This window comes from Python bivittatus, unplaced genomic scaffold (assembly GCF_059951505.1).
Source record: "Python bivittatus isolate LINGU-HERP-01145 unplaced genomic scaffold, Pbiv_v1 ctg000320_np1212, whole genome shotgun sequence".
NCBI classification, from domain to species: Eukaryota; Metazoa; Chordata; class Lepidosauria; order Squamata; family Pythonidae; genus Python; species Python bivittatus.
In genome coordinates, this window is record NW_028277052.1 from 11,059,095 (window position 1) to 11,086,240 (window position 27,146).

Genomic DNA, 27,146 nt, shown 5'->3' on the forward strand with positions numbered 1-27,146 from the left:
CGATGTGTGTCCGCTCCATTTCTTGTCTGTGTGCTAACTGTGGAAGGGCACGTCAAGATCCCTGATGACTTTCTTATGTTTCCTTTCCCTTTAAACCAGAGGTAGACTGTACAGCTCTTTCAACAGAGATTATCTTTCAATAGTGCTGTATTTGTTTCTGTTGCTTTGGGGACAAGAAATGACACAGCAAGTGCAAGAAAGGAGTGAGAAATAGCCAAACAAAATTAAAAGCATGATATATGGAAAAATAAAGAGAGATATAGCTCTGTCCTCTTCTCTTTCAAATGCAGGATGACTTTTATAAAATACAGCAGTGTTTCTCAACCTTGGCCCTTTGAAGATGTGTGGACTTCAACTCCCAGAATTCCCCAGCCAGCCATGCTGGCTGGGGAATTCTGGGAGTTGAAGTCCACACATCTTCAAGGGGCCAAGGTTGAGAAACACTGAACTAGAGCATACAGTATATATTCACCTTAGCTGTGCTGTATCTTCTCCTCCCCAGGTTACTGCATCCAGACATTGTTGCTGTGACAGATGAAAGCTATTCAGTTTCTTAGTTATGACATGGGAATACTTAGTAGTTCTGCTGGTATCTTTTTTCAAGAAGGGAACAGGTTACTTTGGTACTGTGGAGCTGGGAAAACATTTTAAACGTGTTTTTTGCCTACTTTGGGAAAAGCAGAAAAAGGACATCCCTATTCTGCCTGACTTTTCCCCCCAGCTTTGGGGGCAGATGGGGGGGGGGGAAGGAAGAGGCTAATTTTGATCTCTGTCTTTATCCAGAGGTCTGTTACCTCTGACATGTCAGACCTTCTTGTGGCATCTCAGAACAGTATCCAAATTCCGTGATACAAATGGAATGTGCTTTTTAAGTGTGAACTCCACTTTCCAGTTGTTGTGATCTTTAATGCTGATTTATTTATTTGTAGGCTGCCCCATCCCTAGAACCTGGGGTGAGTTACGGTTTCTCAAACCCACAAACATAAGATGCCCAGGTGAAAAACCAAGTAAATAAAAGTGCACAGACACCAGAACCTCAAACCCCAATATAAGCTTAGTTGGATGCTGAACACCAAGCCCTTTAAAAAACATCACCGCAGTTGTTAAAGAGGCTCACCTAGCAATGCTTTATTTATTAAGGAAGACCACAGCATGCTTTTAAGGGACCCACACTTGCAATACAAAGCCTCTTCCAATTATTCAGGCCCAGTGCATGCACCTATCTTTTATGTCAGTACCTCTGTGTTTCAGAACATGCTCATCTGTTTCCTTGTATGCAAGTTGTGTTAACAGTTCAATTGTGAATGCATGCTAAATACAAAAACTGTAGAATTATCTTCAGATGTGGGGAAGCATCTAGTGGGGAATGCATCTGGGCCAGCCCCAAGGTTGCCTTCAAGCATGCCTTCCCTAGGTAAAACAGATGACATTTCTGCTGACATTTCTTGAAGCAGATTGCAGTCCTATTTTTGGACTCTTGGCTTGGTGGCAGAAAATTCCACTTCCTAATAATGTAAAATAACTGGGGCAGCAGAGTCCAATATTTTCATTAATTCGACTAACATTTTGATTGACTGATGCACTGGGCAGGTGATTTAAATTATTTTAAAACGGATGTTTAATAAGATGGCAACCATCTTAAGAGGCATGCCTCCTTGCTAAGAATCAGCGGGGATGGAATGCTTCTTCTAAGATTTTATTGACTGTGCAGGTATGCTTTCTTTCATCTGAGACAACAGATATTTTTCATTTGCAAGTGTCTCCCTGTTTAACTAATTAATATACTAAAAATCACATTGCTAATCCGTGAATCCGCTATGACCATTGTGATGACTGTCCTGAAAAATAATGCTTGACATTATTAATTACACTTGGCACTTATCCTGCGTTTTGTGAGCACGTAAAGCAGCTTTGCACAGATTCTAGCACTCAACTCCTCGTCATGTCCTTTGTCAGTGTGGTCCACCTGATATATGAACAGGCACACTTCTTTCTTCCCACTCTCCAAGGTTTGGGGCACATGTCTGTCTCGGAGCTTTCAGAGCTCCTGGATCGAGTGGAAGGCACAATTCAGGATTACTCGGAGGAGCTGGTGCAGCAGCTGGCTCATCGAGATGAGCTGGAGTTTGAGAAGGAGGTGAAGAACTCCTTCATCACGATCCTGATGGAAGTGCAGAACAAGCAGAAAGAACATCGAGAGATGATGAAAAGGAGGAGGAAAGAAAAAGGATTGAGTCTGCAGAGCAGTCGAATAGAAAGGGCAGCTCAGATGCCTCTCAAGGTTAGTGAGAAATCTCTGAAGGTGGCTTTCAATTAAAGAGGAGGAGCTGAAATAAGTGTAATGTAGATTTAAGATTCCCTTCCCCCTTTCTTTTCCATGGCTAGGATTGTTCACTGACTCTCTCAATGTAATTTTGCTGGGTGTTCATTTAGCTAAGGGAGATGGGGAATAAGCAACTGTTGTGTCAAATTCACAAAAGTGTTCTTCTTAGCCATTGGATGGACATCTGTTCAGTGAACTCTTCTCCAGTGAGAATTTGGTGCTGGCTCCTGGCTGATGGTCTAGTTATTGCAAAATTATCCTAAAGGAGTTTTAGGATGACTCTTAGCAGCTTATGACTGAAGTACTTCAGCCTGCACAACTGTTCTGGAGCCTTCCCCATCCAGCATCTTCCAGATGTGAAAGGAGCAGTAACTCTCAGAAAACCCAATCAGCACAGAAATTGCCTCTGGTTCCCAACACATCTTGGGATGACAAATTAGGGAAGGCTGTTCTATTGGTTTCTCTTAATTGGAATCTCTCCATTTCACTGGTGAATTTTAAATTTAGATATAGATATAGTATATATGTAATCTATCTCACAGATCTGGGATCTTGGGTATGCACTCTTGCTTAGAACATGAGATGTGCCATTAAGGTTTACTGCTGGTGCCTCCCATAGTATCTGTTGCGAGTTGTTGAGAGCTGTAGTTCAGAAGCATCTGGAGAGCCCCAGTTTTTCCATCCCAGGTATATTTAGTGTATGGAGAATCTGGATATTGATTTTCTACCAGATGCTTTTCAGCTCAAAAAATGTAGGGGCAGAATGGTGATGAATTTTGTCAAATTTCTGCTTCTTCCACCCTACCCTGTGTGTTGTACCCAATTAGATAATCCTGTAGTAGCAGCTAGCAGTCTGAGAACAAGCCTTCAGGGCTTCTGTTTTCTCCTCTTTGTAGCGGTTCAGCATGGAAGGAATTTCAAATATCCTGCAAACTGGCATCCGGCAGACGTTTGGAAATTCAGCAACTGAGAAGCAGGTAAGAGTGTAATAGTTTCACCCAGAAGATATTTATCTGAGGTTGAGGTTGTGATTGTTGTTATGTAGCTGCAACAACATTGCCATTGTGTAGAAGGTTGGTCTTGGCCAACTTAAAGTAGCCTTGAGATTAAGGAACACAGGACCTTGCCTTCAGTCAATTGAGGCTCCTGGTCCATCTAACTAACTATTGTCTTTCCTGGTAGCATCTCTCCAGGCTTTCTGTTTTTCACATCCCTGCTGTAATTCCTCTAACTGGTAAAGCCACAGATTGTACCTGGGCATCCTTCCTGCAAAACAGAGCTACACCATCTACATCTGCTTTTGGACAACATATCTTATTTACTGATCGTATAAACTGCCTGTAATATCTTCTTTGGAAGCAAAAGAGGTTGTGGTGGTTGTTTCTGATTCATGTTCCTCTCAGAAAGAATGGTCAGGATTTATAACTGCCAGTATTGCTCATTTCCAGTATTTGAACACTGTTATCCCATATGAGAAGAAAGGGGCACCTCCTTCAGTTGAGGACTTACAAATGCTTACAAACAGTAAGTTTCTATTATGTTAAGTTGGGTGTGTTAGAATGTAAGTTCCTGATCTGCCATGTTGGGTGTACTGAAAACAAAACTTTAATTAAAGAAAACTTTAATTAAAGAAAACTTTATCCTCTCAATCATAAAGGAGGTAAGTGAGAATTATGTGCCCTTATTGTTCAATTTCTTTTTGTAACAGCATGGAAAAATTTAACTGGGGGAGAAGGGCTGACCATCTTTTATGTATTTATGTATGTATGTATGTATGTATTTATTTACTTATTTATTTAATTTGTACGCCACCCATCTCCCCCCAGTGGGTGACTCTGGGCGGCTCACAATTAAAATCAGAAACCCCACCAACAATTAAAAATCCCCCCATAAATAGTGAAATAAATAATCCATTAAAAATCAAATCTAAACAACAAACCCTGTACATAAATACTAAAAACATTCAAGATGCCGGGGGGCGGGTAGGTACCCTTTTTTGGGGTTAAGGCGGTACTTGCTCTTTAGAACTATAATTTTTCCTGTAGTCTGTGACTATTCCAAACCAAGGAGAGAATTTCTATGGGTTATTTGGTTGCTTCTGATGACAGGAGAAGCCAAGTGTGAGTAATTAAGGAACGATGTACCAGCACTGCTGTTCATTCATTCTAGCCCAAATTCTGAACAATTCTGAATGGTATCTAAGTGTTGCCAGTTGGAGTGAATGTAATTTCCCTTCCTCCTCTATGTGTATTCATTGGAATGTGTGCAAAAACACAAGAATGAGCTAATATGGGTGATATACAGATTGTCTGGGTTGAGATATTGTTGTTTTAGATCTGACAAGTTGTTGTTTTAAGTTCTTATTGCAATTCTTAAAACATATTTCTAAGAAATCATTGTACAAACCAACCCAATATGTTCTAGAACAACAGATTAGTTAATAACTTCAACAGCTATTTTATAAACATCCAAATTTGCCAGCAAGAGGATTTAGCCTGTCTAACTCTGATTGAATGATTTGTGGAACAAAAATAAAAAGGTTGAGATGTTGTGATGGGCCTTTGTGCATTCTGGGAGAATCATCCGTCTCCTTTTGTGTTTCTATGGCAACTGTGTTTTGCACTCACTGGAACAAACACCATCTTCTCTTGAAAAGAGCTATGAATGGCTATTTGTGCACAGAGTGAGTTTTATACAAATGACAATTTGTGTTTAGAGGCAAAGCCTAAAGTTACCAGGGATAATTTTTTTTTCTTTTTTTCTTGTCTAATTAACTATGCAAAGCTGCTTCAGACTATGATGCAAACATATGATATACTTAGATGAGATCAGTTACTGAGTTGGAAGAAAAGTTCCTGAATAAGATTCAAAGAGCAACCAGTCCCTCAAAATATTGGACCTTGTATCCAAGCTACCACCAACAGCTAATGAAGTAATGTGTCTAGTATCAGATCTGAATGTATTGTTTTCCCACATTCTGGATAAAAATGGATTAAATTCATTTCACGTTCATAATCCTTTTGCACATAGTTGCCCAGCAGGACATTCCATTTTAACATTTATCCTCCAATTTTATTTGCCCCTCTCCCCAAGTGCATACTTCAATACACATTTTCAAATATTTAATCAGCTAAGGTCTGTGTAGCAACATGGAACTTGTTTGACAGTCTGGACTGGCACTTTGGTCTGAACGAAGAAGAAGTCAGCTAAACATTCGACATAGGAAAACGTAGCCTTTCCTAATTCTGGACTGAGTTCAGTATGCAAGTCTTATTCTAAAAACCAAATTTAATCTGCTGGGACTGCTGCTACCAGAATTCCCAACCAGCATGGCCAAAAGTGTATTTGCAGTCCAACATAGTACAAAAGTACAAAAGCAGGAAAGGCTGTGTTATGTTTCACCAGTGATTGAATTTCACCATTGGGCTAAGAACATTGATAGGATCATCAGATCTCTTTACCGCACAGGCTTTAATAGCTTTCAGTAATCAACGTCTGGTAACTGTCACATTAACTCTATGCAGGCATGCAGTTCGACACAGACCTACAACTGTGCAAAACATGGGGCAACCCACCCTGGCCTGTTCCCTATCTCTTTCTGTGCCAGCTCTCTCTAACTCCAGCATCCCTGTCTTGATCTAAAATGGGTAAAACGTGTTCCTGCTTGCTTGAATGCATCTAGGGCCTTCTGTGTGATCAGCAGCTCTATAACTCAGATCATCTTAAAAGAGAAGCAGTAAAGTGGAGTACTCACCTTGGCTAGATAATGCCACAGGAGCAGGCCTATTCTACATTTCCTGCTTGTTTGCAGTTGCAGGACAGAGCTATGGGTTCCACTGTTGTGGATTCCCTAAATTAGCCTCTACCCCTCAGATGATGTAGGCCAGAACATCGCCCTTAACCAAGTTGCAGCAGGTCTGAATACAAGACCTGGTTTGCTTCTATACCTGGAACTGGTGGGGTGACACCTTGCTCCTTGCCTCACATGGTACAAGGACCTATTGTGGATGGCGAGGGTAAATGTGGCAGAGGTACGGTTGATGTCTGGGTGCCTAGACAGGTTACAAAGAGGGAAAAAAATGGCTCATCAACAGGACCCAGTAATGATCTTCTCCCCAACTTCTTTCCTCAGTTCTCTTTGCAATGAAGGAAGACAACGAAAAAGTCCCTACGCTGCTGACCGACTACATTTTAAAAGGTAACAGTAGGAACAGAAGAAGCAGCCTCCTGCTGAGTCAGATGACCGGTCCGTTTTGCCTAGGGTTACCTCCTCGATTCAGCAGAAATTCTTCTGCAACTCAGAAGTCTTAGATCTTTTTTTTAACTGATATCTGATCCTTTCACTGGAGGTACCTGGGAGTGACTGTGTAGCCTTTTCTACAGAGGCCAAAAGAAAAGATGCTGCGATGAATGTCTTTCTCAGCCTGGACTGTATCTCATATCCTTCAGTTTCTAGCCCCCGTGTTAGGATGCTTAGCAATAAATAGCCTGCTGAGTTTCTTTTTCCCCTGGTGTGTAGTTTTATTGTGATTCCCCTCCACCTTTGCCATCCATTTGTTAGGGAAACAAGATTGACTTGCAGGCCTCCACTGATTTTTATTACACTGCCCTGCATACACATGCATTCAATAAAATGAATGCATGTATATTTTAAATCTGTACATTTTGTTGAACAGGTTTTAACAATGAGAGTCAGGTTTCAAAGCCTGAATTTGCTTTTGGAGGCAGGGGTTGATGGTCTTGTGCCTTCCCAGTTCATCGGTAATGCTTGTAGTAGCCGTTCATAGAAATAGGAGCAACAGTTTCACCCAAGTTTAGGCTTAGAGAGAGAATATTGAAGTTAAACTAGATTTTTTTAAAAAGCCATATATGATTGGGACATTGTGAGAGATCAACAACAATAAAAAGAATTCTCAAATTCAGCTGCCTACTATTGTGTGTGTGCAAGGGATCCTGGTGTGCATATTTTCTCAGTAGTGCATGCTGCTTGAATTAGTGCATCTGGTGCTGGGTCTGGATGAATCTAATTTCCTTGCACTAATTTGAAGGAAAGTAGGTGGAAGATATATTGTCCTCATCAGTGATTGTCTTTTGCAGAGTCAGCCATTGCAACTAGACAAGTTAATCCTTGGGAACATTTTAATGATTTTTTTTATTAAGTTTATGCTCTTAGCGGTAAAAGCATAATTCATCTGACTGAAGATTCTGTAGACTGAATTTCCTCTCTTTCCCTTTCTCCCTTTTTTCCCCTTCTTTCCCTTCTTCCAGTTCTCTGTCCTACCTAAGCTCTGTGTTCTGAGCATCATGAAGACAACAGGAGACCAGGCCAGGGTGTCATTCCATCACAGGACTGCATGACATAATGTACACTTCTGAATTGTGTATTTAAAATGTATAGCATTAACTGGGATTACATATGAGTGAAATTCTATCCTTCACTGTTGGCTTCTAGTCATAGTAAACATTTGAATGCATGAGTGAAGGCAAGGAATGCTTGTTCCCCCCCCCCCCCCGCCCTTCTCTCTCTTGACCACTTCCGTCTTGGAGGGGGCTTTGCTTCATTCCATGTGCTCTCAGTCCACCTTTCCCCAAGCAGTTAGGAGACTAATTTGAATACTGAAATAAAACTTTCATTTAATTAAAAACTTGTTGTATTTCTTGAATAGTTGATTGCCGGGAGGGCGGGGCGGAATCTGAGTTTCCTTAATGCTACAGAGGGAAAAAACAAATTCATCTAGATTTGGATAGAAAGATGCTTGCTTTTACTACATGCTGGGCAGAAAGTAGATTCAGAGATATCATTGAGAAGAGGAAGCCAATCAGATATTTAATCTCTAGGAAAGCTAGAAAGATGGAGCGTGTGAATAATTCTTTGTTCCTGAGAATGGCTTGTTGAGATGAGACCTCCTTCTGACAAGGTTCATGTAGGCCTTAGAAATGAAGTGCTGCAGAGTAAAAACCTCCTCTTCAGCCATGTGTTCTTTTAGGACATTTCAGTTTCACGTTCCCTTTGTGATTTTTTTCATCTTCACAATGCCGTGATCACAATCCATAGGCATTGGTCCACAAACCAGGGTAGTCCTCACTCAACTATTTTGGACAGGGTTCCTCAACCTTGGCAACCATAAGACGGGTGGACTGTAAGACGGGTAAGATGGGTGGACTTAAACTCCCAGAATTACGCAGCCAGCAAGGCTGGCTGGGGAATTCTGGGAGTTGAAGTCCACCCGTCTTACAGTTGCCAAGGTTGAGGAACCCTGATTTTGGGAGTTTCCTCTTTCAGATGCATTATTCTGCAGATGTTAGCATGCATATGGTCTCTCCTGTTTAGTCCATACGGAAAACATTAGAATCTTTTTTTAAAAAAAGATCACTCACTCTGAACGCCTTGGAGATAAAATAAGTACTTTAAATAAAACAAAGGTAAATCCCAAATGACAAAATGACTTTAATTTATATGCATATTTCCTCCACAGGAACTTTGATGTTTGGTTTAGAACAAATCCATGACTCTTTAGATCTTATACAGTGGGCTTCTAGACTTGGATTTTATCCTAAGTACCAGGGTGACCTACTTTGTGTAGGAGAAGGGACTCTCTTGGAAGGCCTACCAAGTCTGATTTTAAGGGGGAAAAAAAGGGGGGGGGTAACCAAGGGGACTGGTTTAGTTTTAAGGTTACCAAATAGCAGCTCCCAGGCATAAAGGGACACTGCGCGTTTGTTGCATGCCTCCTCACTACGGTAAGATTGGTTGCATTTTGATTTACAGTTCTCGTTTCTAAATGTGCATTTTTAAAGATTTTTTTAAATCCCACCTTTATTATTTTTTATATATAACTGAAGGCAGTGAACATACCTAAGGAATACTCCTTCCTCCTCCTATTTTCCCCACAACGACAACCCTGTGAGGTGAGTTGGGCTGAGAGAGAGGGACTGGCTCAAGGTCACCCAGCCGGGTTTTCGTGCCTAAGGTAGGACTAGAACTCACAGTCTCTTGGTTTCTAGCCTGGTGCCTTCACTACTAGATCAAACCACTTATATTCCTAGAAAAATTGACATCTCTTTTTTGGGGGAGTGGGGTAGGGGAATCATGCTTTATTTTGCTTTAGAAGACAGATGAATTGTAAGTAGTTATGGTGCTTCATTGTCACAGACAATGCTACATTTAGTCCAATAGTTAATTAAATATTAGTTAAATAATTTGGGGACACTGGATGTACACTACTGATCCCAACATTTAGATCCTGGTATGTATTAAAACCCCTTGCTTCAAAATCTTTTATGGGGCCTCTCTTCTTAGATAGCATTATTTAGCTGTATGTTACTTGTGTCCATATGCAATAATCCAGCTTTGCTTAATTTTAGAGTTCTATTGATTTGCTGAGCAGGGTTCTGGGCATCTTGCCCCAAAATCTTGCTCTGAAGGCATTGTGAGTGTAAAGGGAGCTGCTGGAAGAAAGAGATGCTTGTTTTTCTCCACCTCATATGGATTGCGAGTGAAGAACATATTGTTCCTGTTGGTACCATGGCCTATTTGGCTGGGCAAGGAGCAACTTTTCATTCCCCCACCCCTCCCAAGAAGGTTGGCATGTCCAAATGAGGTATATGTATACATCAGCCTTTCCCCACCAAGTGAAGTCCCTCAGGTGTACTGGACTTCAACACCCAGAGTCTCAAGCCAGCTTGGACACATGCTGGAGAGCATCAGGTTGGGGAAGGTTGGTGCATATGAATGTGTGAGAGTGTGTGTGAGTGAAAGAGAGAGAGAGAGAGAGAAAGACAAGGGATTTGTCTCCAATACTTCATGCATTTCCTTCTTATGCTAATCTCTCCCTTTCCCTCTCCCTCTCCCTCTCTCATCTGTCATCTCTGCACCATTTCCTCCAGGAGAATATTGCCCTTGAGTTAGCCAGAAACATTCTCAAGACCTCTTGATTTATCCTGCCTTGTTCATGAGAAACCTTTGATCAGAGACATAAGCATATCCTTTGTCCTATATACAACAGGTTGATTTGGAAGAGAATAAGGTGGCCAAAAGACAAAACAAAACATAACATCTTTTGGTATCACTGCAGACGACTAATGTTTTTTGAGGAAACACAGCAAGGTAGTTTGACTCGAAGTTCAGTGAACGAGCTGCAGATTGAGGAAGCAGAAGTGATAGTCACTAATGAACAGTAATGGAACCAAATGAAATACAAATTCAAAGTTGTGCTCCAAAGAGGAGAGAAAGCTGTGCACGCATCTAATGGAGTTGCATTATTTAGCTTTCTGAGATGAGAAAAATGATGGTTTCTTATTTGTGTTATATTGTCGTCTTGATTCCAGCCCTGCCTCCCTGCTGCTCTAACATTATGAATGAAGCTGTATGTACTATCCATTTATTGATGTATCTTAAAAAAAAAAAAAAAAATTCTGAAGAGGCCAGCTGAAGAGTTTCTATGCATATTCATGCTGGCTTCAAAACAGCAAATATGTAAATTAGCAGTTTAACTGGCTAATTTTTAATGAGTCCTAGCTGAAGATCCCAAAGGAAGCTGTACACCAAACATTTGCTACCTCCCCGCCAGCCCCTAGGAAAAGATTTGATAAAATTTATGGCATCATAAAACAAAGCTATAATGAAGTACTGCATGCGTGGTGCTATGGTTGACCTTCATTATGGCACTATGAAGTGCACCTGGTAGCGCCTTTTCGTTGTAAGATGTGACATCCTTCTTAGAGATTAATTCTGCCTCTGAAAATAAGCCCCGAGTAGATAGGGGGCCATGTGCACATCATAGCTTTGAACCACAATAGGGATATGCTTGTACCACCTCACTTGCGTCAATTAATGCTCCCTTTTTACATCATATATTGATGAAACTGCAACTCTGGTTTTGTTTCAATGCTGCATTGATTTACTCTGTAAACGCCTATCCCCTGGTGTCCTCTTTGGGGTCATTTGTCCAGATATACTGTGGCTTTAGCTATTATGTCTGGCTCCTTGGAAGTTGAACCTCCAAATTAGTTGGAGGCATTTTGACCTAGATGCTGGCATATGAACACTCTTAAGGCTCTGTATAAGCCATATGCTTCATCTATAGAGCTCTTAAACTCACAATTAACTCAGCAAGAAGAAAGTTACTATCTAAAAATATGCTGACCTGCTGGCTGCATTTAGATGTCATGGTTATCCTTGGCTTAGCATGATGAGAATCAGCTTGAGCAGGGAGTGGGCATACATGCCCACACACTACTGTTTGCTCTTCTAATATGGCTGGAGTGCAAGGAGAAGACTAGAAGCTTTTACTGCCAGGTTTAACTGCAAGAATAAACTCATTGTGGCTATGATCATTAACTTGTGGTTGGCAGTTGTCTTATTTCAAACCATAATTAAGGTTATCCCAATTGTGAGCATGTTGTGGTTCAAAAAATAAATAAGATGGTCACAACAAGGAGAGCAGGATAGCGGGAACGCAAATACCAGGCTGGCATAGGTTCATTTCTATAAAGTGAACATAACTAGTGCCTTCAGGGACATTTAAGAATGGAGAACCTCTTCAGATATAACCATCTGGCTGAGAGACAACCAGAAGAGAGAAGTCACTTCGGTGGATTTGGGCTCTCCTTATTTCTTGTTTCTAAACCTTTTTAATAAGAACATGTAAATAAACGCAAGGAAATACAGCTGGAAAACCTCATCTGGTAGCACTTTATAATAAATGGACATGAATTAATACTAAATTACAATGAATTTCTATGAAATTACATATTACATTCATGCCATATCAGGATCCATAATGGAAGGAGGGGCCTGGTTTATGCCCACTGATACTCCGATACATTCCCAAGGAATTATTGTCAATTCAACCCTTAATGTAAAGTGATTGATTTAAACCTCTCAACTCTTTAAAGAGCCGAAAGAAGGACTACATGGTAAATGTGCTTGGTGAGTAAAGAGAAAGGAATTCTCAGAACGAATGCTTTGACCTGTTGCGGAACAGTAAAATGGGCAAAATCTTTGTCTCAGAAGTTCAAGATTTGTGTGGATGCACCGTGGAAAGTATATGAATCATTGGACGAGGAGATTGCTTTCAGCTCTATGTGTGGGATTCGTTTTGTTTTGTTTTTGGCTAGCAAGGAAGACAAACCCTAAAGGGCAAAACTTTCTGCCCCACTTATTACAGCATCAGAAAAAAGGAAACAGATTGTTTGGAAAACACAGATTATAAATAAAATTCTTGGTGCCTTATTTTCTGTTGAAAACGTTGTCAGGGTTCCCCTCCACCCCCTGGAGGGAAAAATACATTCATGTCAGGGAAATTTAACTACGTATTTCCGAAGCCAGAGTCCCACAGACTATAGCTCACAAGCTGATAAATACCTCCCTCCCTTTCATTTTTGTACATTGGAGACATTTTTCCTGAGCACAATGTACAAAATAAAATCAACAAACTCTTTCTGATGGGGTATTTGGAGGAAGAAAGATTGAGTGAGAGGCTTCGGTGTGCCTAAGACAGTGCTTCTCCTAAACTGCTGAGTTGGAAAACACTGAACATTCACCCCACACACTGCCTTCGTTCCTGACTAAGACTTTGGCCCATGTCTCTCTCACCTTTCCTTATCTCATGAAACAAAGATCGGCCAAAGTCCTAATGGTGCCCGGCTACTCTCAAGAGGCAAAGCCTTCCTGGCTGCAGAAGGAAGGGGAAACCTCAATCATTTTGAGAGGGTCCCAGGCCTAACCAATCAAGAGGAAACCGCAGCCTTGATGTATGCTCCAACTGTAACAGTGACATGCTCACAAAAATATTAGAAGCATCGTTTTTCTGGTAGGCGATTGTCCGTGCCTCCCTGGAAGAAAATGCAGCAGCAACGTGTCTTTTTCTGGCAGAAGCAACAGGGAACAGCTCCATGCCCAGATTCCTTGGTTGGTTATATTTATAGCTGCACCTGTGGTTTGAGGTGATGTGGATAGGAAGTATAATTTGTCTTCACTCAGCGGGGTGAGCCTTTAACAGTGATATTTCTAGGACTGTCCATCTGCATGAAAACTTGTTTCTCGAACCTGTGACTTTTTAAAGGGAGAAAACTGCATTAGACACACACACGCAAAAGCATCCTTAAGGCCAGTGTTTATGGAAGAGCTGCCCTGTGGAAATTGCTTGAAAACATTCCCACAAAGGGAGGGGTTCAGGGTCGACAACTCTCCATACCGACTGATACTACAGTCATTTTTTAAAAAAATGCCTGCAGCCAGCTGGAAAGTATCACATGATTCTCCCCCTGGTGCCTGTTAAGCTCTACCTTATACAACCTGACTTGTTTTACTTTTTTTTTAAAAAAAAAACGAGGAACTGGCATGATGCAAAATGAAGTGCCGGCCACCAGCCAGCCCCATTTTTATTTCTAAGAATGCTTGTGGACCCCTTAGCTTTCTAAGCACGGGAGGGGCAGTTGCCACTCAGTGTCTTGTTTGGAAGGATGCCCACCTTCCAAAGATAAAGGCAAATGGGGATTGTAGACACCATCTCCCTTGGGGTGGGGGTGGCAGAGAGCATGCTGGTAAATCAGTGTTTTGCCAAAGGTTATGTCCCTTCTGTCTCAGAGTTCTTCTGACACTCTGTCTACGGGGAACTTGCTCACCAGTAGCTTTTCTGCAAGTGTGCCCCTTCCATAATTTCACAATTCCAAATGGCTCACATGAAAAATGTTGGGGAGCCCATATCTACTTTTCATGCACTGCTGTAGGCAATTAACTCACTGTACTGTGACAATGCCCACGTGGAGATCTAAATCAACCTCTGCTTGTAGGCTTAACCTATGATCTAGACTAGCAGTGATGGCTAGTGGGGAACATTATTACAAATCCCATTCCTAAAGGGCTGTAATATGTCCAGCTGAATGTTGATTTTGTATGTTTTTTTAATTTGAGAGTTTGTAGGCTGGAGAGCAACATAAAGGGAAGAGAGGAGTTCTTGGGAAATGAGATTGTGAAAATATGATTTCCTGCACCCCAGCTGGATAGCTGTTCTGCTTACCTCCAAAATGTTCCACCTTGTCTGAAAATACAAGAATTCTTTATGCCACTGATCCCTTCCTGCTTTGCAAATGAGCCTGCAAATATCAGAAATCTGAACCTGCTTGTATTCAACCAATGCATAAAGCCCTAATTATGACTTCTGTATTGATGAGCCTCTAAACAATTAAAATACTCAGGGGCATTCTTTCTGGTTAGCTAACACCACATGCTATACCAAGGGATCAGCCTGGGACATTAAAGTGTTGCAACGTTCCATTCAGAAGGCAAAAATGATTCTCCTCCAAAAAGGTTCAGATCACAGGGCATTACCTATTTGTCACAAGAATTGCAAAGCACAGACCCTTTTTGTATGGTTTGGGGTTTCACCTGAGTCCTGAAGACATATCTGAAAACCCACAAGACATCCACCTGCAAAGGGCATTAAACTCTCAGTGCTCCTTTGTTGAATTTTTGCCAATTTGCAAATGTTTGGTTTTTCTCCACCTACATTTTTATAACCCATTCCCTTCTAGTTTTTCTTTTTCTGTAAAAACCATCCATCTCCTCTTCTTCTTCTGCATCTATAAATCTCTCATAAAAGCCATTAAAATGAAAACAGGCGTGCCTCTGAACTGCGTGTCACAAAAAAGGCATTGCATTAGAACATCCATAAAACATTCAGTCATACAGAAAACAGCTTACTCTAAAAACACTTTTGTTGTGGTTGTTATCAAAAACAAAGGCGGGAGAGAGTGGGGAAGAAACTAGCCACAATATGTGCCTTGTAAACGTATGTCCTTCACTTAAATAACCAGCTTGCACACTTGACAGGACTTTCAGTGTGCTTCCACGTCCATTCCTGCAACTGAAAGCAGGTCAAGCAGGACATCTGAAAAGGATACTGTTGTTGAATCTGAATTATATTGTTAAAGGGATGTGGGGCTTGTTCATCAAAAGTTCAAGCGCTCTCTACAATTCAGGCCAATGAGTTTTGCAAGCAGGTTCAACGGTTTTCCAGTCGGTGACTGTTCCACCATTGGCTATAAACCTCTATTCAAGTGAGTCACTGTGCTCCAAGCCAAGGTCGCTAACATTAGTTGTCTGGAGCTCCTCAGCATCCTCTTCCAGTTCCTCCTCCTCTTCCTCCTCCTCCTCCTCCTCCTCTTCTATTTCATCTTCCTCCTCATCTTCTGTCCCATCTAGTGAGTCATCATGACCCGCCATCATGGCTTGCTGCATAGCAATAGTGGCGTTATCGGAGGAGAGGGTTTGGAGGTTGTCCATATTGATGGAGCCTAGAAGGAAAGGCAAAGAGGTGATAGGATAGGCACTTGGATGATGCTGTTTGAGTAAGACTTTGGGGCAGACGTCCAGGAACCCACTGAGAAGTAAGGTCCCCCAGTGCAGTGGGGCTGATTTACTGTGTTTGTTTTAAGTACAGTAAAAGAAATAATGCACAAAGGGAAGCAATATTTATTGCTCTCTAAAGAGTCATCTTCCACCTCTGTGAGAGAGACACGCTACTGCCTACTGCCAGGTACTGCAGTTAAGAAGTTCTTGCGAGGATAGAACTAGAGGAAAAAAACAGTGTTGAGCTCTTTTCAGCAAAGGCAGTTATGAATATGTCAAATACACCCATCCATCCAGATCTAAAACTGGTGAAGTTCTGAAACCAGAAGCTCAAGTGCTATTTGATCATTTCCCATCCTGCAATAATATTCTCAGAAGCTGATCAGAGAGGGCTTATTGAGAAGATTAACACAACGGTAGTCCAGTGCGGTAACTGGGAGCTGCAGGGAGCACACAGTGTAATTTAAAACTCTATCATATGTGACCAATCATTTCTCCAGGATAGTTACATGGAATGCTTTACAGAGGACAGCCCTCTATTTGAAGGTAATTCTCTTTTTGGAAGGTTCCCATCCAGGTGCAGTTTAAGGAAGGGAGAATCCAGAGGTTTAAGTTGCCCAACAATAGGTAGCTACTAGACAGCAGACTGAATATGCTCACCTATCGTTTTCCCCCCCATTGAGTTGCACTGGGTCTCTTTATTTAAATGGTATTCTGGTCTATGCTCCGTTCAGGGCTAGGGTTACTCCAGAGTTCTCCAATCTGTCACTTTCTAGATAAGTTGGGGGCTTGTTGTCACTCCAAGAATTGCCAGCTGGTATGGCTTTTGGAGCCACGGTCTTAACACATCTAACAGACTGAGAATAGAGTATTGACCTCAGTACAAAGACACTTAAACGTTGCATTGATCCAGTGACTCTTACCATCAGGATTAGTCCCGGGGTTGCCTCCTTGTTGCTGCAGAACCCCAGCTGCAATGGAGTTGGGCCAGAATCTCTGTGTTGGCCGGTGCTGGGATTTGATTTTCTTGGCTTTGGGGGCTGGATCTGGATTGCTTGCATCAAGCATAGGTTGCAAGATACGTCGCCGGGCATTGATAAACCTTCCCAGAAAGAGGATGGCATATTAAAATAAAATGTTAACTATTGCATTTCTTTATTCTTTTGATCTGCTCAAAGCATCAAGGGCTACTGTTTAAGAAAGACAGCCTTGCAAACTTATATTTAATCCTTAGAGTTAGAAACAAGCAACCACTCATAGCAAACTGAACTCAAAACTAAGTTTCAAGATAATTTCATCCAAGTCTTCCTCCCAACAGCACATGGAGAATGTCAGACTCTGTGCCCTCTGGAAGGTCCCTCCCTTGCTCCTGCTTTGCATAATAGCTTTGATACCAAATCAAACTATTCCTATTCTTGTTTATATAGGTAGTCCTCATTTAGCAATCACAATTGGGACTGGCAATTTGGTCATTAAGCAAAGTGGTTGCTAAGTGAAACTACCACTGTGCTTATAATCTTACTTCAGCTTTCCTTTGCTTTACAGACATGTGAAGGTTGTAAATGTGAGGATGGGTCATAAAGTTACTTTTTCATCACCATCATAATTGCAAACAGTCACTAAACGAAGCAGTTGCTAAACGAGGACTACCTGTAAGGGTATTTGTCCACCTATCTCAACACTATCTACGTTGACCGGCAACTGCTCCAGAGGCTTTCGGGCATGGGACGATCTTCTCCAACAGTGGAAAGCACTGTAATGTTTTGATTATTGTCTAGAGCTCCTTAACGAAAGGCAGGATATAAATATGAGTTACAAAAATACATCTATTTTCAGTGCTGCTCTTTGCTGATGATAAGTAGCCAGTAGAGGGTGCTATTGAATTAATGCAGATCTGGAATGTAAAGAATTTGCATGCCACAAAGAGCTGATTTTTTCCTCCTCAGAAGAAAACAAATCTGTCTTGCAAATGTTGCACAAATAATAGCATGAGCCACAAGTATCAGCCCAATACAAAGAAAACATTTACAATAATGTAAAAAAAGAAACTTTACCACACAAGCCTATGCATGTTTACCCACAAGTAAATCCCACTATTACTGTAAAGATTGGAAGATTGTAATTTAAAAATCAGATTCACACAAGGGTCTTTCAAAAGCTTGAAATATTCAGTACTGGTTCCTCAAATAATTTAAACATGGTCTTCAAATTAATTTTTGTTCAGATAGAAATGACTACAAGTTTGGTTACTTTTGATTGCCAAACCCACACAAAGGGGCTGGAATCTCACAGGCAATTTTTCTGATTATATATAGATTTTACCCTGACTGGACTTGCCACCATGTGGTGGGATCTGGAATTTCTCATGTCTTTGAGTTCTGATCATAAACATGGATCCTCCTGTGAAAATGGGACCCAATATTTTTACAGGGGGAGATTTTTTTGCTTTTTACCAAGAGGCATGGTACTTTATCTTATTGATATAACTCGGGATATTTTTCCTTCTCACTTTTAAAACTGTTTGTAGAAAAAGCCAGAGTGAAGACTGAAGTTTTTCAATAGCTGTACTTCATGGACCAACTTTAAAGGTATTGCATGAGGCCTCTGGGCTAATTTCAAGCTTAATACATAAATTACATTGAAATATTTGTTGAGACCTTTAGGGAGCTCGGTTCTTTCCCAGTAGCCTGAAAAGGGGACAAGAGGGTGTCAGAAAGGGGAAAAAAACAAGTGTCAGTAAGGAAATGGGTGTCCCCATCCAGTCTGGCTTCTGGCACCACTCAATGTTCATATACATGGCCTTTTCAACAGGTCCCCTTGGAGGGAATGCAAACTTTAAAAGAAAAAGGGTTGCCCAGAATGTTTTAAAGCAATGTGATATGACATCATTTCCAAGGCACTGCAAGAAGACAAGTGGCCATTTGTCTGACCACAGAGGGACCTTTCTTAGGGGAAAAGAAGTCTAGTCCATGTCCAGGTTAAGAGAAAAATGCTAGAAGGGAGAGCCCATGAACCTTAGAACTTCCTATCAACAGTCAGTTCTAGTCAGCAGATGGATCTAGGATGAAGTATTCTGAAGTTCTACTTTAATGATAGGCATGATTTATAGATCTACACACCTTTAACTAAGCCTATGCAATTGTTATACTAACCCATATTTTTGGTGCTACATAAGTGATCAGCATAATAAAGAAGGCAGCTCTCTGGGCAGAAAACAAATTTTTTAACCACTTGGTTATTGCAGTTGAGGAAAACTACTTGGAATAACCACTTGGTTATTGCAGTTGAGGAAAAAAAAGGTCTTTACTCACCAGTTGTTGACTTGCAACAGCGTGAGATTTGTCTGTGCTGCTATTTGTCTCTTCTCATCCTCTGTTGGATATGGGTGCTGGAGAAAGCAAAAGATCATGATTACACCACATGTGATTTGTTTTGTCCCATTACATCAAATGGTTGGAAGACTTCAGATTCACCTATCCCAACTGGCATTGTGGAAAGCAGAAGTGTTTCACATCATGCTCTACATCAGGCGCCGAACTTGAGATCCCAAGGCTGCACATAGGGCTTAGAGTCCCTCAGAAAGGTGCTGGCAAATTGTTATTTTCAATTCGACTGTAGGTGGAAATTACTAAATAAATAGCAAGGAATCATATAAACTTTATTTAACCATTTTAGTATAGCTTACATGTAAATGAGATTGAATTAAATATAGTTTTTGTCCAGGTTTTACTTTGGCTCATAAAAACGTATACACCCCTTTTCTGATGCTTTCGGTGTCACCAAACATCCTACACTTTCAAAAGTGAAAATGTGAGGCCTCCTGAATGTTCTGAATCCAAATAATGATCCATCTAATGCAGCATCATGTTGTCCTTGTAGCTAACTAGATATTACTAGGAATATCACAGTATCTAATGTAAGATGACAGTATGTCACTCCTGCTCTTGTTCCTTCCTTTGCTATTTTCATCCTATGCTCTTCATTATTCCTGAAGATTGGGGGAATTTGCTCACTAGGAGCAACTGAATTAAGGTCAACTGTTATCAGACTGACTTGGTCAACAGATGTCAATGGACTTAATATATCAATACTAGGAAGTTAAAATATTGCCTGAAAAAGCTCAGGGAAAAATAGTTTATAAAGTAAGTGTGAGACAGCTAAGTAGAGGAGCAGTATCAGAACTGTAATAGAAACGTCTGAGCCCTAGACTAGGAGACATTTGCTCAAAAAAGGCCTTCAAATGCTTTCTCCCAAATTCTTCCCCTGTGAAATGGCTTTAAAAAAAATAAGAATGCTTTAAAACTTCACCCGAAGTTCTTTTGGTTGTCTTTATGATATTACTTAGTAATTCTGCAATCTTCTTGATTGCCTCTAGCTCCCAATCTGATAATACCCTATGAAAAAAAATCCTCATGATATCTTCCCTTTGGATTTAATCCAAGTGTGAAAGCCAGGGAGGTTTCAGAATGCTGGAAAGATGATTGTGCAATGGAAGTTGAGACACACCTTATCCAACCTATAAGAAAAATAAGTGCAAGAACCCTATACCATTTCATTAAGATTTCACTGAAAATTTCATCTCCAATGAGAGAACTTTAAAATCCAATTTATTTCCCATCAGACTGAATGAGAAGGGTTGAAAAACATGTGCAATACATTTTCATCACAGAGCTAATTCCCAGGAAGGCCCTTAAAAAATTATCTGCTCCAGCTGTGTGGGATCCATTTCAGTTAATGCAGCTTAAGAATGTAGATCGAATGTTTAGGGAAGAGGAATAGTTGATTATCCACCTGATTTCTTGAGCCTTGCCCATTTTAGCCACTTACATCTACTTAGAGGAAATGGATGGGACAGGACCAGAAGGTAACTATTATCTAGCTAGAGTAGGTCTAGGCATGCCTACAGTATGTATCTACCTCTACCTAGAGGAGACTGACCAAGGGATCAAGAAAGTATAACTGCTTCCTGATAAAGTGTAAGAGAAAGAGAGAAATGTCCCATTTACCCTGAATAATGCTGGCATTCTCCTTATCTCTGACTTTCAGACCATTATGTGCAATCTGGAGAATACCGTAATATGATTTTAGACATGATTAAAGGACTGTTGCCAGGATTTCTGAGAGAATCTCTGTGAAGTGCTTTGAAACTTTCAGAAATTCTATGTCTATAAATGCCAAATGCTGTTCTTGCTATTTTAGGGAAGACTTTGTGTAACTCTGAACTATGGCCCTTAAAACATTATTTTGCAGTTCACAGCAGAGAGTTGGTAAGCAATAGGTAAAAGCTGAGTAAATTTATGACATATCAAGTACAGTACTTTTTAAATAACTCACTACCATTCAAATTTCTGAAACATAAAATATTGAAACAAACACCTAATTCAAGATTTGGTTTAGAACAATCAGATTCCTAAATCACAGGCAATTCTCTGAATTTCTCAGAATCACAGAATTTCATGGATTGGAGCCATTGCCTCTATTAGATAGTACAGTTTCCAAATTCCTTTAGATTATTTGCATTTTTAAATCTGTCCAGCTGAAAGAACAAGCTGTCACAAGATCACAAACAAACAGACTGATACCAGATCAATTCATTACCAAAATAAGAGGAAGGTGAAAACCAACTTTTCTATCTTAAAGAGAGTGGCTTCTAGTACGTAGTACATGGTGTGGGTGAAAGGGACACAAGAATCTGATCCTGGATTTGACTATAAATAGGGCTTGCATATGAAAGCACAGCAGTCATTTGAATGATTTTCTAATAGCTTCATTTCCTTTGCTACAATAAATTCACTTACCCAAGTTTTGATATCTTTGGAAATCTATCCTTGTAGTTTCTTGCCTAGCCAGCTGACCACAGCTTTATTTTAGTTTCATAATCATCCAGTGTGGCTGCATCTGGTCCAAAGACTCATGGCTGAATATCGATTTGCACTGAAACATTTCAAAGTCCTTGTCTGACACTTTAACCACACAGTCATACTATTTTTATGAGCCTTCTTCTGTGACTCTGGTGACCCCTCCAATCATGCTGCTGAATACTGCTGATGCTCTGCCAAAAATTAGGGTATGACTTCCTACCATTTAGAGGCAGTGCAAGTATAAAAATAGGTTCAAACCAATTAAAAACAAACCCTCTCCCATGCTCCCCAATACCTCCTATATAACTGAAATAGTTTTGCTATTTTGCATCTTCATTGTACCCATTGTTGCTTTTGTCTTTCCCCCAATATTGTGGCCATCATTATCAAAAGATTGCACACTTGTGTACTGTTTTTTTAAAAAAGTACTGCACAAGCAGATATATTCCATATAAAATTGTCCAATATTTGGCATGATGACATATTTATATTCTCTTTCAGCCCTGCGCGGTAGATCAGATCAGGTAACTGACTCTACAGGATGACTAGAATTATATTTTATTGAAATAGGCTATAAAAACAGAATCATGTAGGTCTGTGCATGTCTTCCCTTCCTTTCCCGTCCCATCCTCTTATACCCCAGGGAGGTGGCTGGGAGGCGAGTCTCAGTCTCACCTCTCTGGACTTAACACATGTTTCTCCTGCACCTGGTGTTTCCTTAATGACCTCTGGGTTTCTTCTCCAAGGTCATCTCCTTGTGTCCTTGCATATGTTCCTCTAATTAGTTGTGTTGGAACTGAGAAATGTATTAAAGGGAGATCTGTATTCAAGCTTTGATCCAATAAACCTATGCAACTGTTGTACATTGTGCCCATGCCTTTTGTGGCGATAGTGTTCACTGGGACAGAGATCCTGAGAGGAGAGGTAAAAAGTTCGCTATGTTTCCTCCTCCCAAGAAGTCCCATTCTGGATTTGCATAAACTTTTTTTTTACTTAGATGTCATCAGTGGCCAATAACCAACCACTGCAATGCAAACTTATAAAAAGACTCTCATGTAATTAAAGTTGTCCTGATTTAACATCCCAATGAGAAATAATAACTTCTAAGCTAAAATCTATAGCAAATGATCCTGGAGGAGTTTTGCTTCCCCAAGATGCTTGTCTGATGGTTATTTCTACTTTAGGTGGGGTGGGGAAGGAAGATCATTTTAAGTCATTGCACAGAATGAAGACAAGCTATTGTAGCAAATTCAGAGTCTATAATTTGAGAACTGGAGAATTCAAGAAACAGCGTAAGCCCAATGATAAATTCCTTATCATTTAATTTTAAAAGTTTCTTGAAGTGGTTTGAATTATACTCAGTAAGTAAAATGATAACATAAATACAATGGACGTTCAGGTGTCATTTTTCCAGCTGGATTTCCTTAACTGGAGAAACAGACTTGGGCTCAGTTACTCCTGTCTTGGTAATCCTGGACTACTGTCATGCCCTTTGTGTAGGCCTGTCCTCAAAGACATTTCAGATGATGGAAAAGGGAGTCTAGTGTGCTCGCAGGAGCAAGATACTCAACCCACAGCACACAGATCTTAAGGGAGTACCTCTATTGTTGCTATTATTATTACTGAACACTGTTGTACATTATTTTTTTTAAAAAAACCATCCTTGTTTACACAATAGAAAATGAAGTCTGGGAGGGAAGAGGAGAAGGAGTATTGGAGCAACTGTTCCTTAGCTAGTTCACTGAGGGCATCGGGGTGATTGTCCCTTTCCCAGGATGTTCTTGGTCCTCTACCAACTGATGAGGAATATGTTCCTTCACATTGCACTTCTGGGGGTAACTGACAGCAAATTTGTTTATTTATTTATCAAATGTGTATAGCCGCCCATCTTACACCAAGTGACTCTGGGCGGCATACAACAATAAAATAAAATGATAAATATATAAAAATGATCACTATTAAAAAAATATAAAACAGTCATTCTTCAGAATACAAACTATCAGGTACAGGAGAGAGTAAATTAATAATAGAGCCACCTTAGAATATCTCCGGTCCTCTGGGACCCCCAGGCCTGATGACAAAGCCAGGTCTTGAGGGATTTATGGAACATAAAGAATTTATTTCTGTTTTAATACAAAGTTCTGGATTTGATGTTTGGTTCTCATGAACCAGAGACCTGATTAGCTTAAGGACCCTTTTTACCTTTATCAACTTTCCCAGTTTTGCTATTCAATTGTTCTTTTGATCAGCTCTTTTTGACAAGGAGAGACAAATTCAGTGATGGCACCAAGACTGTGGAACTCACCATAGGAAGATCTGTTAAGCCCAATGTTTTTTGCTTGAGAGTGGACCCTACACATGGAGGTTGGTCCCATCCAAGAGATAAGTTAGTTTTTGAAATACAGATAGGTCTCGGTTAGTGTGGGTAATGAGTCCCACAAAATGGTTGTACTATTTGAATTTGCACTATGCAAAGTGATGTTTCTATGGAAAATAGGATAATCGGTTCCAGCTCGATGGAAATAGGCAATTACAATTTTAAACTTAATTTTTTATGTTTATTATTGAAATCCTATATAACAGTTAAAGAAGATAAACCCATATCCAAAGCGTACCTGCTGTATTCTGCTGCAGTTCTTCAAAATGAGCCTTTTCTTTTTTTGAGATTTCCTGGAATGGAACCTTCTTTTTCTCCATTTTGCACAAATTACAATTAGTGTCTAAAACCCGAATGGCAACTGCACATGCACTAGCCTCAACCATGTGCATGCTAGCCTCGCACTAACTGAATTTTGGTTCATATTAAATGTGACCTGGTATCAATTTGTAAACTGCACTAAATCAAATTTTGCACTAATTGAATTTGCACTAATTGCAACCTACCTGTAACAGCTTGCATAATTTTCAATCAAATGAATAAAACATAATCAAAATCTGATGCAAAAATATTTCAATATTTGGGGGTATCTCTTTTCAAACACTCCACTTACTGGGCCATTGACTTATGTGAACAAAAAATGGAATCCTGTCAGAATCCTGCAGCCTGCACCACACTTCAGGAAGTTGCAAATTTCAGGCACAGCATTTCCTCTATTTCTTTTAATTATCCTGGAATAACCAAAATCCCTACAGGTAATCCTTGATTTATGACCACAATTGGACCAGAACTTCCATCACTAAGTGATGGGGTTGTTAAGTGAGTTGCGCCTGATTTTAAGACCTTTTTTGCCATGGTCGTTAAGCGAATGACTGCGGTTGTTAGGAAAATCATGCAATTGTTAAGCAAATCCAGCTTCCCCCATTGACTTTGCTTGTTGGAAGCCCCCTGGGAAGGTCACAAATGGCAATCACATGATCCCTGGATGCTGCGATGGTCATAAGTGGGAGGACCAGTTGTAAGTCACTTTTTTCAGTGCCGTCGTAACTTCAAATGGTCGTTAAACGAATGGTCATAAGTCGAGGACTACCTGTATTAGCTGGGGATCTGGGGGCTTAAAGGTGAGGGTACCTCGTCATGAAAAGCTGACTGTCTTTAATCAGAATGATCAGAGACCCAGACTGCATTTTCTCCCTCTTTCAAATCTTCTGCCATAGGACTAACCCAGGATGCTACTGTCTTCCTTAATGTGATCTTATCTGTTAACTGAACCCTTTTCACCCATTTCTGTTGCCTAGCATTATCATACATAAGCTGGGCACCCATACATGTTTTCTAAAGGAATACATAAATACATTTCAAACATATCTTTGAGCCAAGCCCTTTGTAATCATATGACAGAGTGAAAAGAACATGGATAGCTTCCATTTCCATCTATTGACTGCCATATATGTAGAATACACACAAGTTTATGCATGCCAGCAGTCCTCCCCCTCTGCATTTTGCAGAATGTATGTACATAGAGACATGTAAGAATATAAGAAGAACCCTATTTCAATAACCAGATTTCCACAGAAGCCATTCCTATGTTCAAATGCCATTATTTACAAACAGTAGCATTGTAAGAACAATATTAGACAGACAGTCATGATGTATAGATTTCCTGAAATAGTTTGGGCCATTTTGCAGCTGAATTACTATAGGAGATGAACCACGGAAAAGAGACAAGGTTATTTCCATGCTTTGAGAAGTAGGCCATTGAACTGATGGCTAAATGACCACATTCACAACCCCCCAAATGTGAAAAATATTTAGAGTAACAAGTTTTAATTTAGATTAAAAACTATGCCATAACTATCTATTCTTCCCTGCAGCTTCAGGGATAATTGGGACAAGAAACCTAGAATGCCCCAGAGTCTCTTTCAAACAGTGCTAATTGCATAAATCTGTATTAATTGCTGTGCAAAAGAGTGCTTTGGAAAATCTGCCAAACCCCTTTAAATTCTTTTGCTGTTAGAGCCAAATTGTTATGAATGGTTGGATGCAAAAATGCGGCCTGCAGGGCAGTGTCCTAGATTTTTTTGGGGCCAGAAATCCTGAAAAAAATATCATTGAGGTAGATGGTGGCAGTTAGGACAAGCCCTACATAAGATCAAGTTAGCTACATCTATTGGCGCTCCAAACGATGCTGCCATTCCATTAAATGTAAATCACAATATTTATGTCCCAAATCTCAGGAGATTCTGGTACAGGGTTAGGGTAGAGGTGTTAACGTCTGAAAAGATTTGATGAACTCATGAGATTTGGGGCAGTTTGGGAAAAGGATAGCTATTGACTGACTTATATGTAGAATACATACAAGTCCTCCCCCTCTGCATTTTCCAGAATGTATGTACATAGAGACATGTAAGAATATAAGAATTACCCTATTTCAATATCTAGTTTCTGGTAGAAGCATTGCATTGTTTAAGGCATCTCCATATCAAGATTTCCTTTAAACATTTCTAAATGCAGAAAGAGGAACCTTCTTGCTGGATCCAACTGGAGTCTCATAGAGTTTTGTGTTTTATTTCTAGTTTAAACAGCCAGGTGTATTTAAAAGCTTATGACAATATGAAGGCTTCTTCATCCCAACATGGAGCTTCATCTAAACATCTTTACAGATATTTCTTGATGCCAATTTATATCAGTGGATGAACTGAAGTCATACTATTGGAAGGCAACAGATACAGTTTGAAGAATCACATTTGTGTAGTCAAGACCTGAATGCAAGCTTCTTTAACAAGAGAACAGATTTAAATTGGCATGAAGAGAATTTACAACATTCTTTCCTACACAACTGAAATCTGGTGAACCTGGCACCAAAACATAGTGCTGTATTAATGTCCCTTATAGGATCTTAATGTTTTCTAGCGAACTTAAAGCGATCTGTATAGACCAATAGATTTTTTTTATAAATGGAGGGGTGATCCCTAAGAGCGACTTTAGGTCTAAATTGAGTATGACATATACAAGTCCTACCGTTTCTTAAAGATGAAAATGAAAGGAAACAGTCTTTAGCATTGTTACTGACTTTTCAAGGAATAATTCTTGAAGCAGGGGAAAATTTTAACAGGGCAGTATAAAATATCTGTAGTGTTTGATTAAAGATCTCTGGAATACAAACTGAGATTGAAAAACTTTTATGGGAATGAGAGCTTAGGAAAAAAATTGGTAATAACACTTGGAGGC

The 27,146-nt window shown here is 40.1% G+C and overlaps 2 protein-coding genes across 5 annotated transcripts in view; one reads left to right on the top strand and one right to left on the bottom strand.

Annotated features, from left to right (window-relative positions):
• The window catches only part of FEZ1 (fasciculation and elongation protein zeta 1), a 32,283-nt gene extending 24,346 nt beyond the window's left edge, over positions 1-7,937 (top strand). Inside the window, exons 6-11 of one of the 2 annotated variants that reach the window (XM_088139088.1) lie at positions 930-953; positions 2,010-2,281; positions 3,220-3,300; positions 3,772-3,847; positions 6,456-6,521; positions 7,592-7,937. In XM_088139088.1, coding sequence (XP_087995214.1) covers positions 930-953; positions 2,010-2,281; positions 3,220-3,300; positions 3,772-3,847; positions 6,456-6,521; positions 7,592-7,608 — 536 coding nt within the window. In that variant the 3' untranslated portion in view covers positions 7,609-7,937. The remainder of the gene's footprint in view (positions 1-929; positions 954-2,009; positions 2,282-3,219; positions 3,301-3,771; positions 3,848-6,455; positions 6,522-7,591) is intronic. The other variant, XM_088139089.1, reaches the window with a different exon arrangement.
• A 4,062-nt stretch (positions 7,938-11,999) lies between these two features.
• The window catches only part of PKNOX2 (PBX/knotted 1 homeobox 2), a 268,356-nt gene continuing 253,209 nt past the window's right edge, over positions 12,000-27,146 (bottom strand). For 2 of the 3 annotated variants that reach the window (XM_088139092.1, XM_088139091.1), the window contains 3 exons: positions 18,989-19,065; positions 16,601-16,779; positions 12,000-15,622 (listed from right to left, as the gene is read on the bottom strand). In XM_088139092.1, coding sequence (XP_087995218.1) covers positions 15,378-15,622; positions 16,601-16,779; positions 18,989-19,065 — 501 coding nt within the window. In that variant the 3' untranslated portion in view covers positions 12,000-15,377. The remainder of the gene's footprint in view (positions 15,623-16,600; positions 16,780-18,988; positions 19,066-27,146) is intronic. The other variant, XR_015795849.1, reaches the window with a different exon arrangement.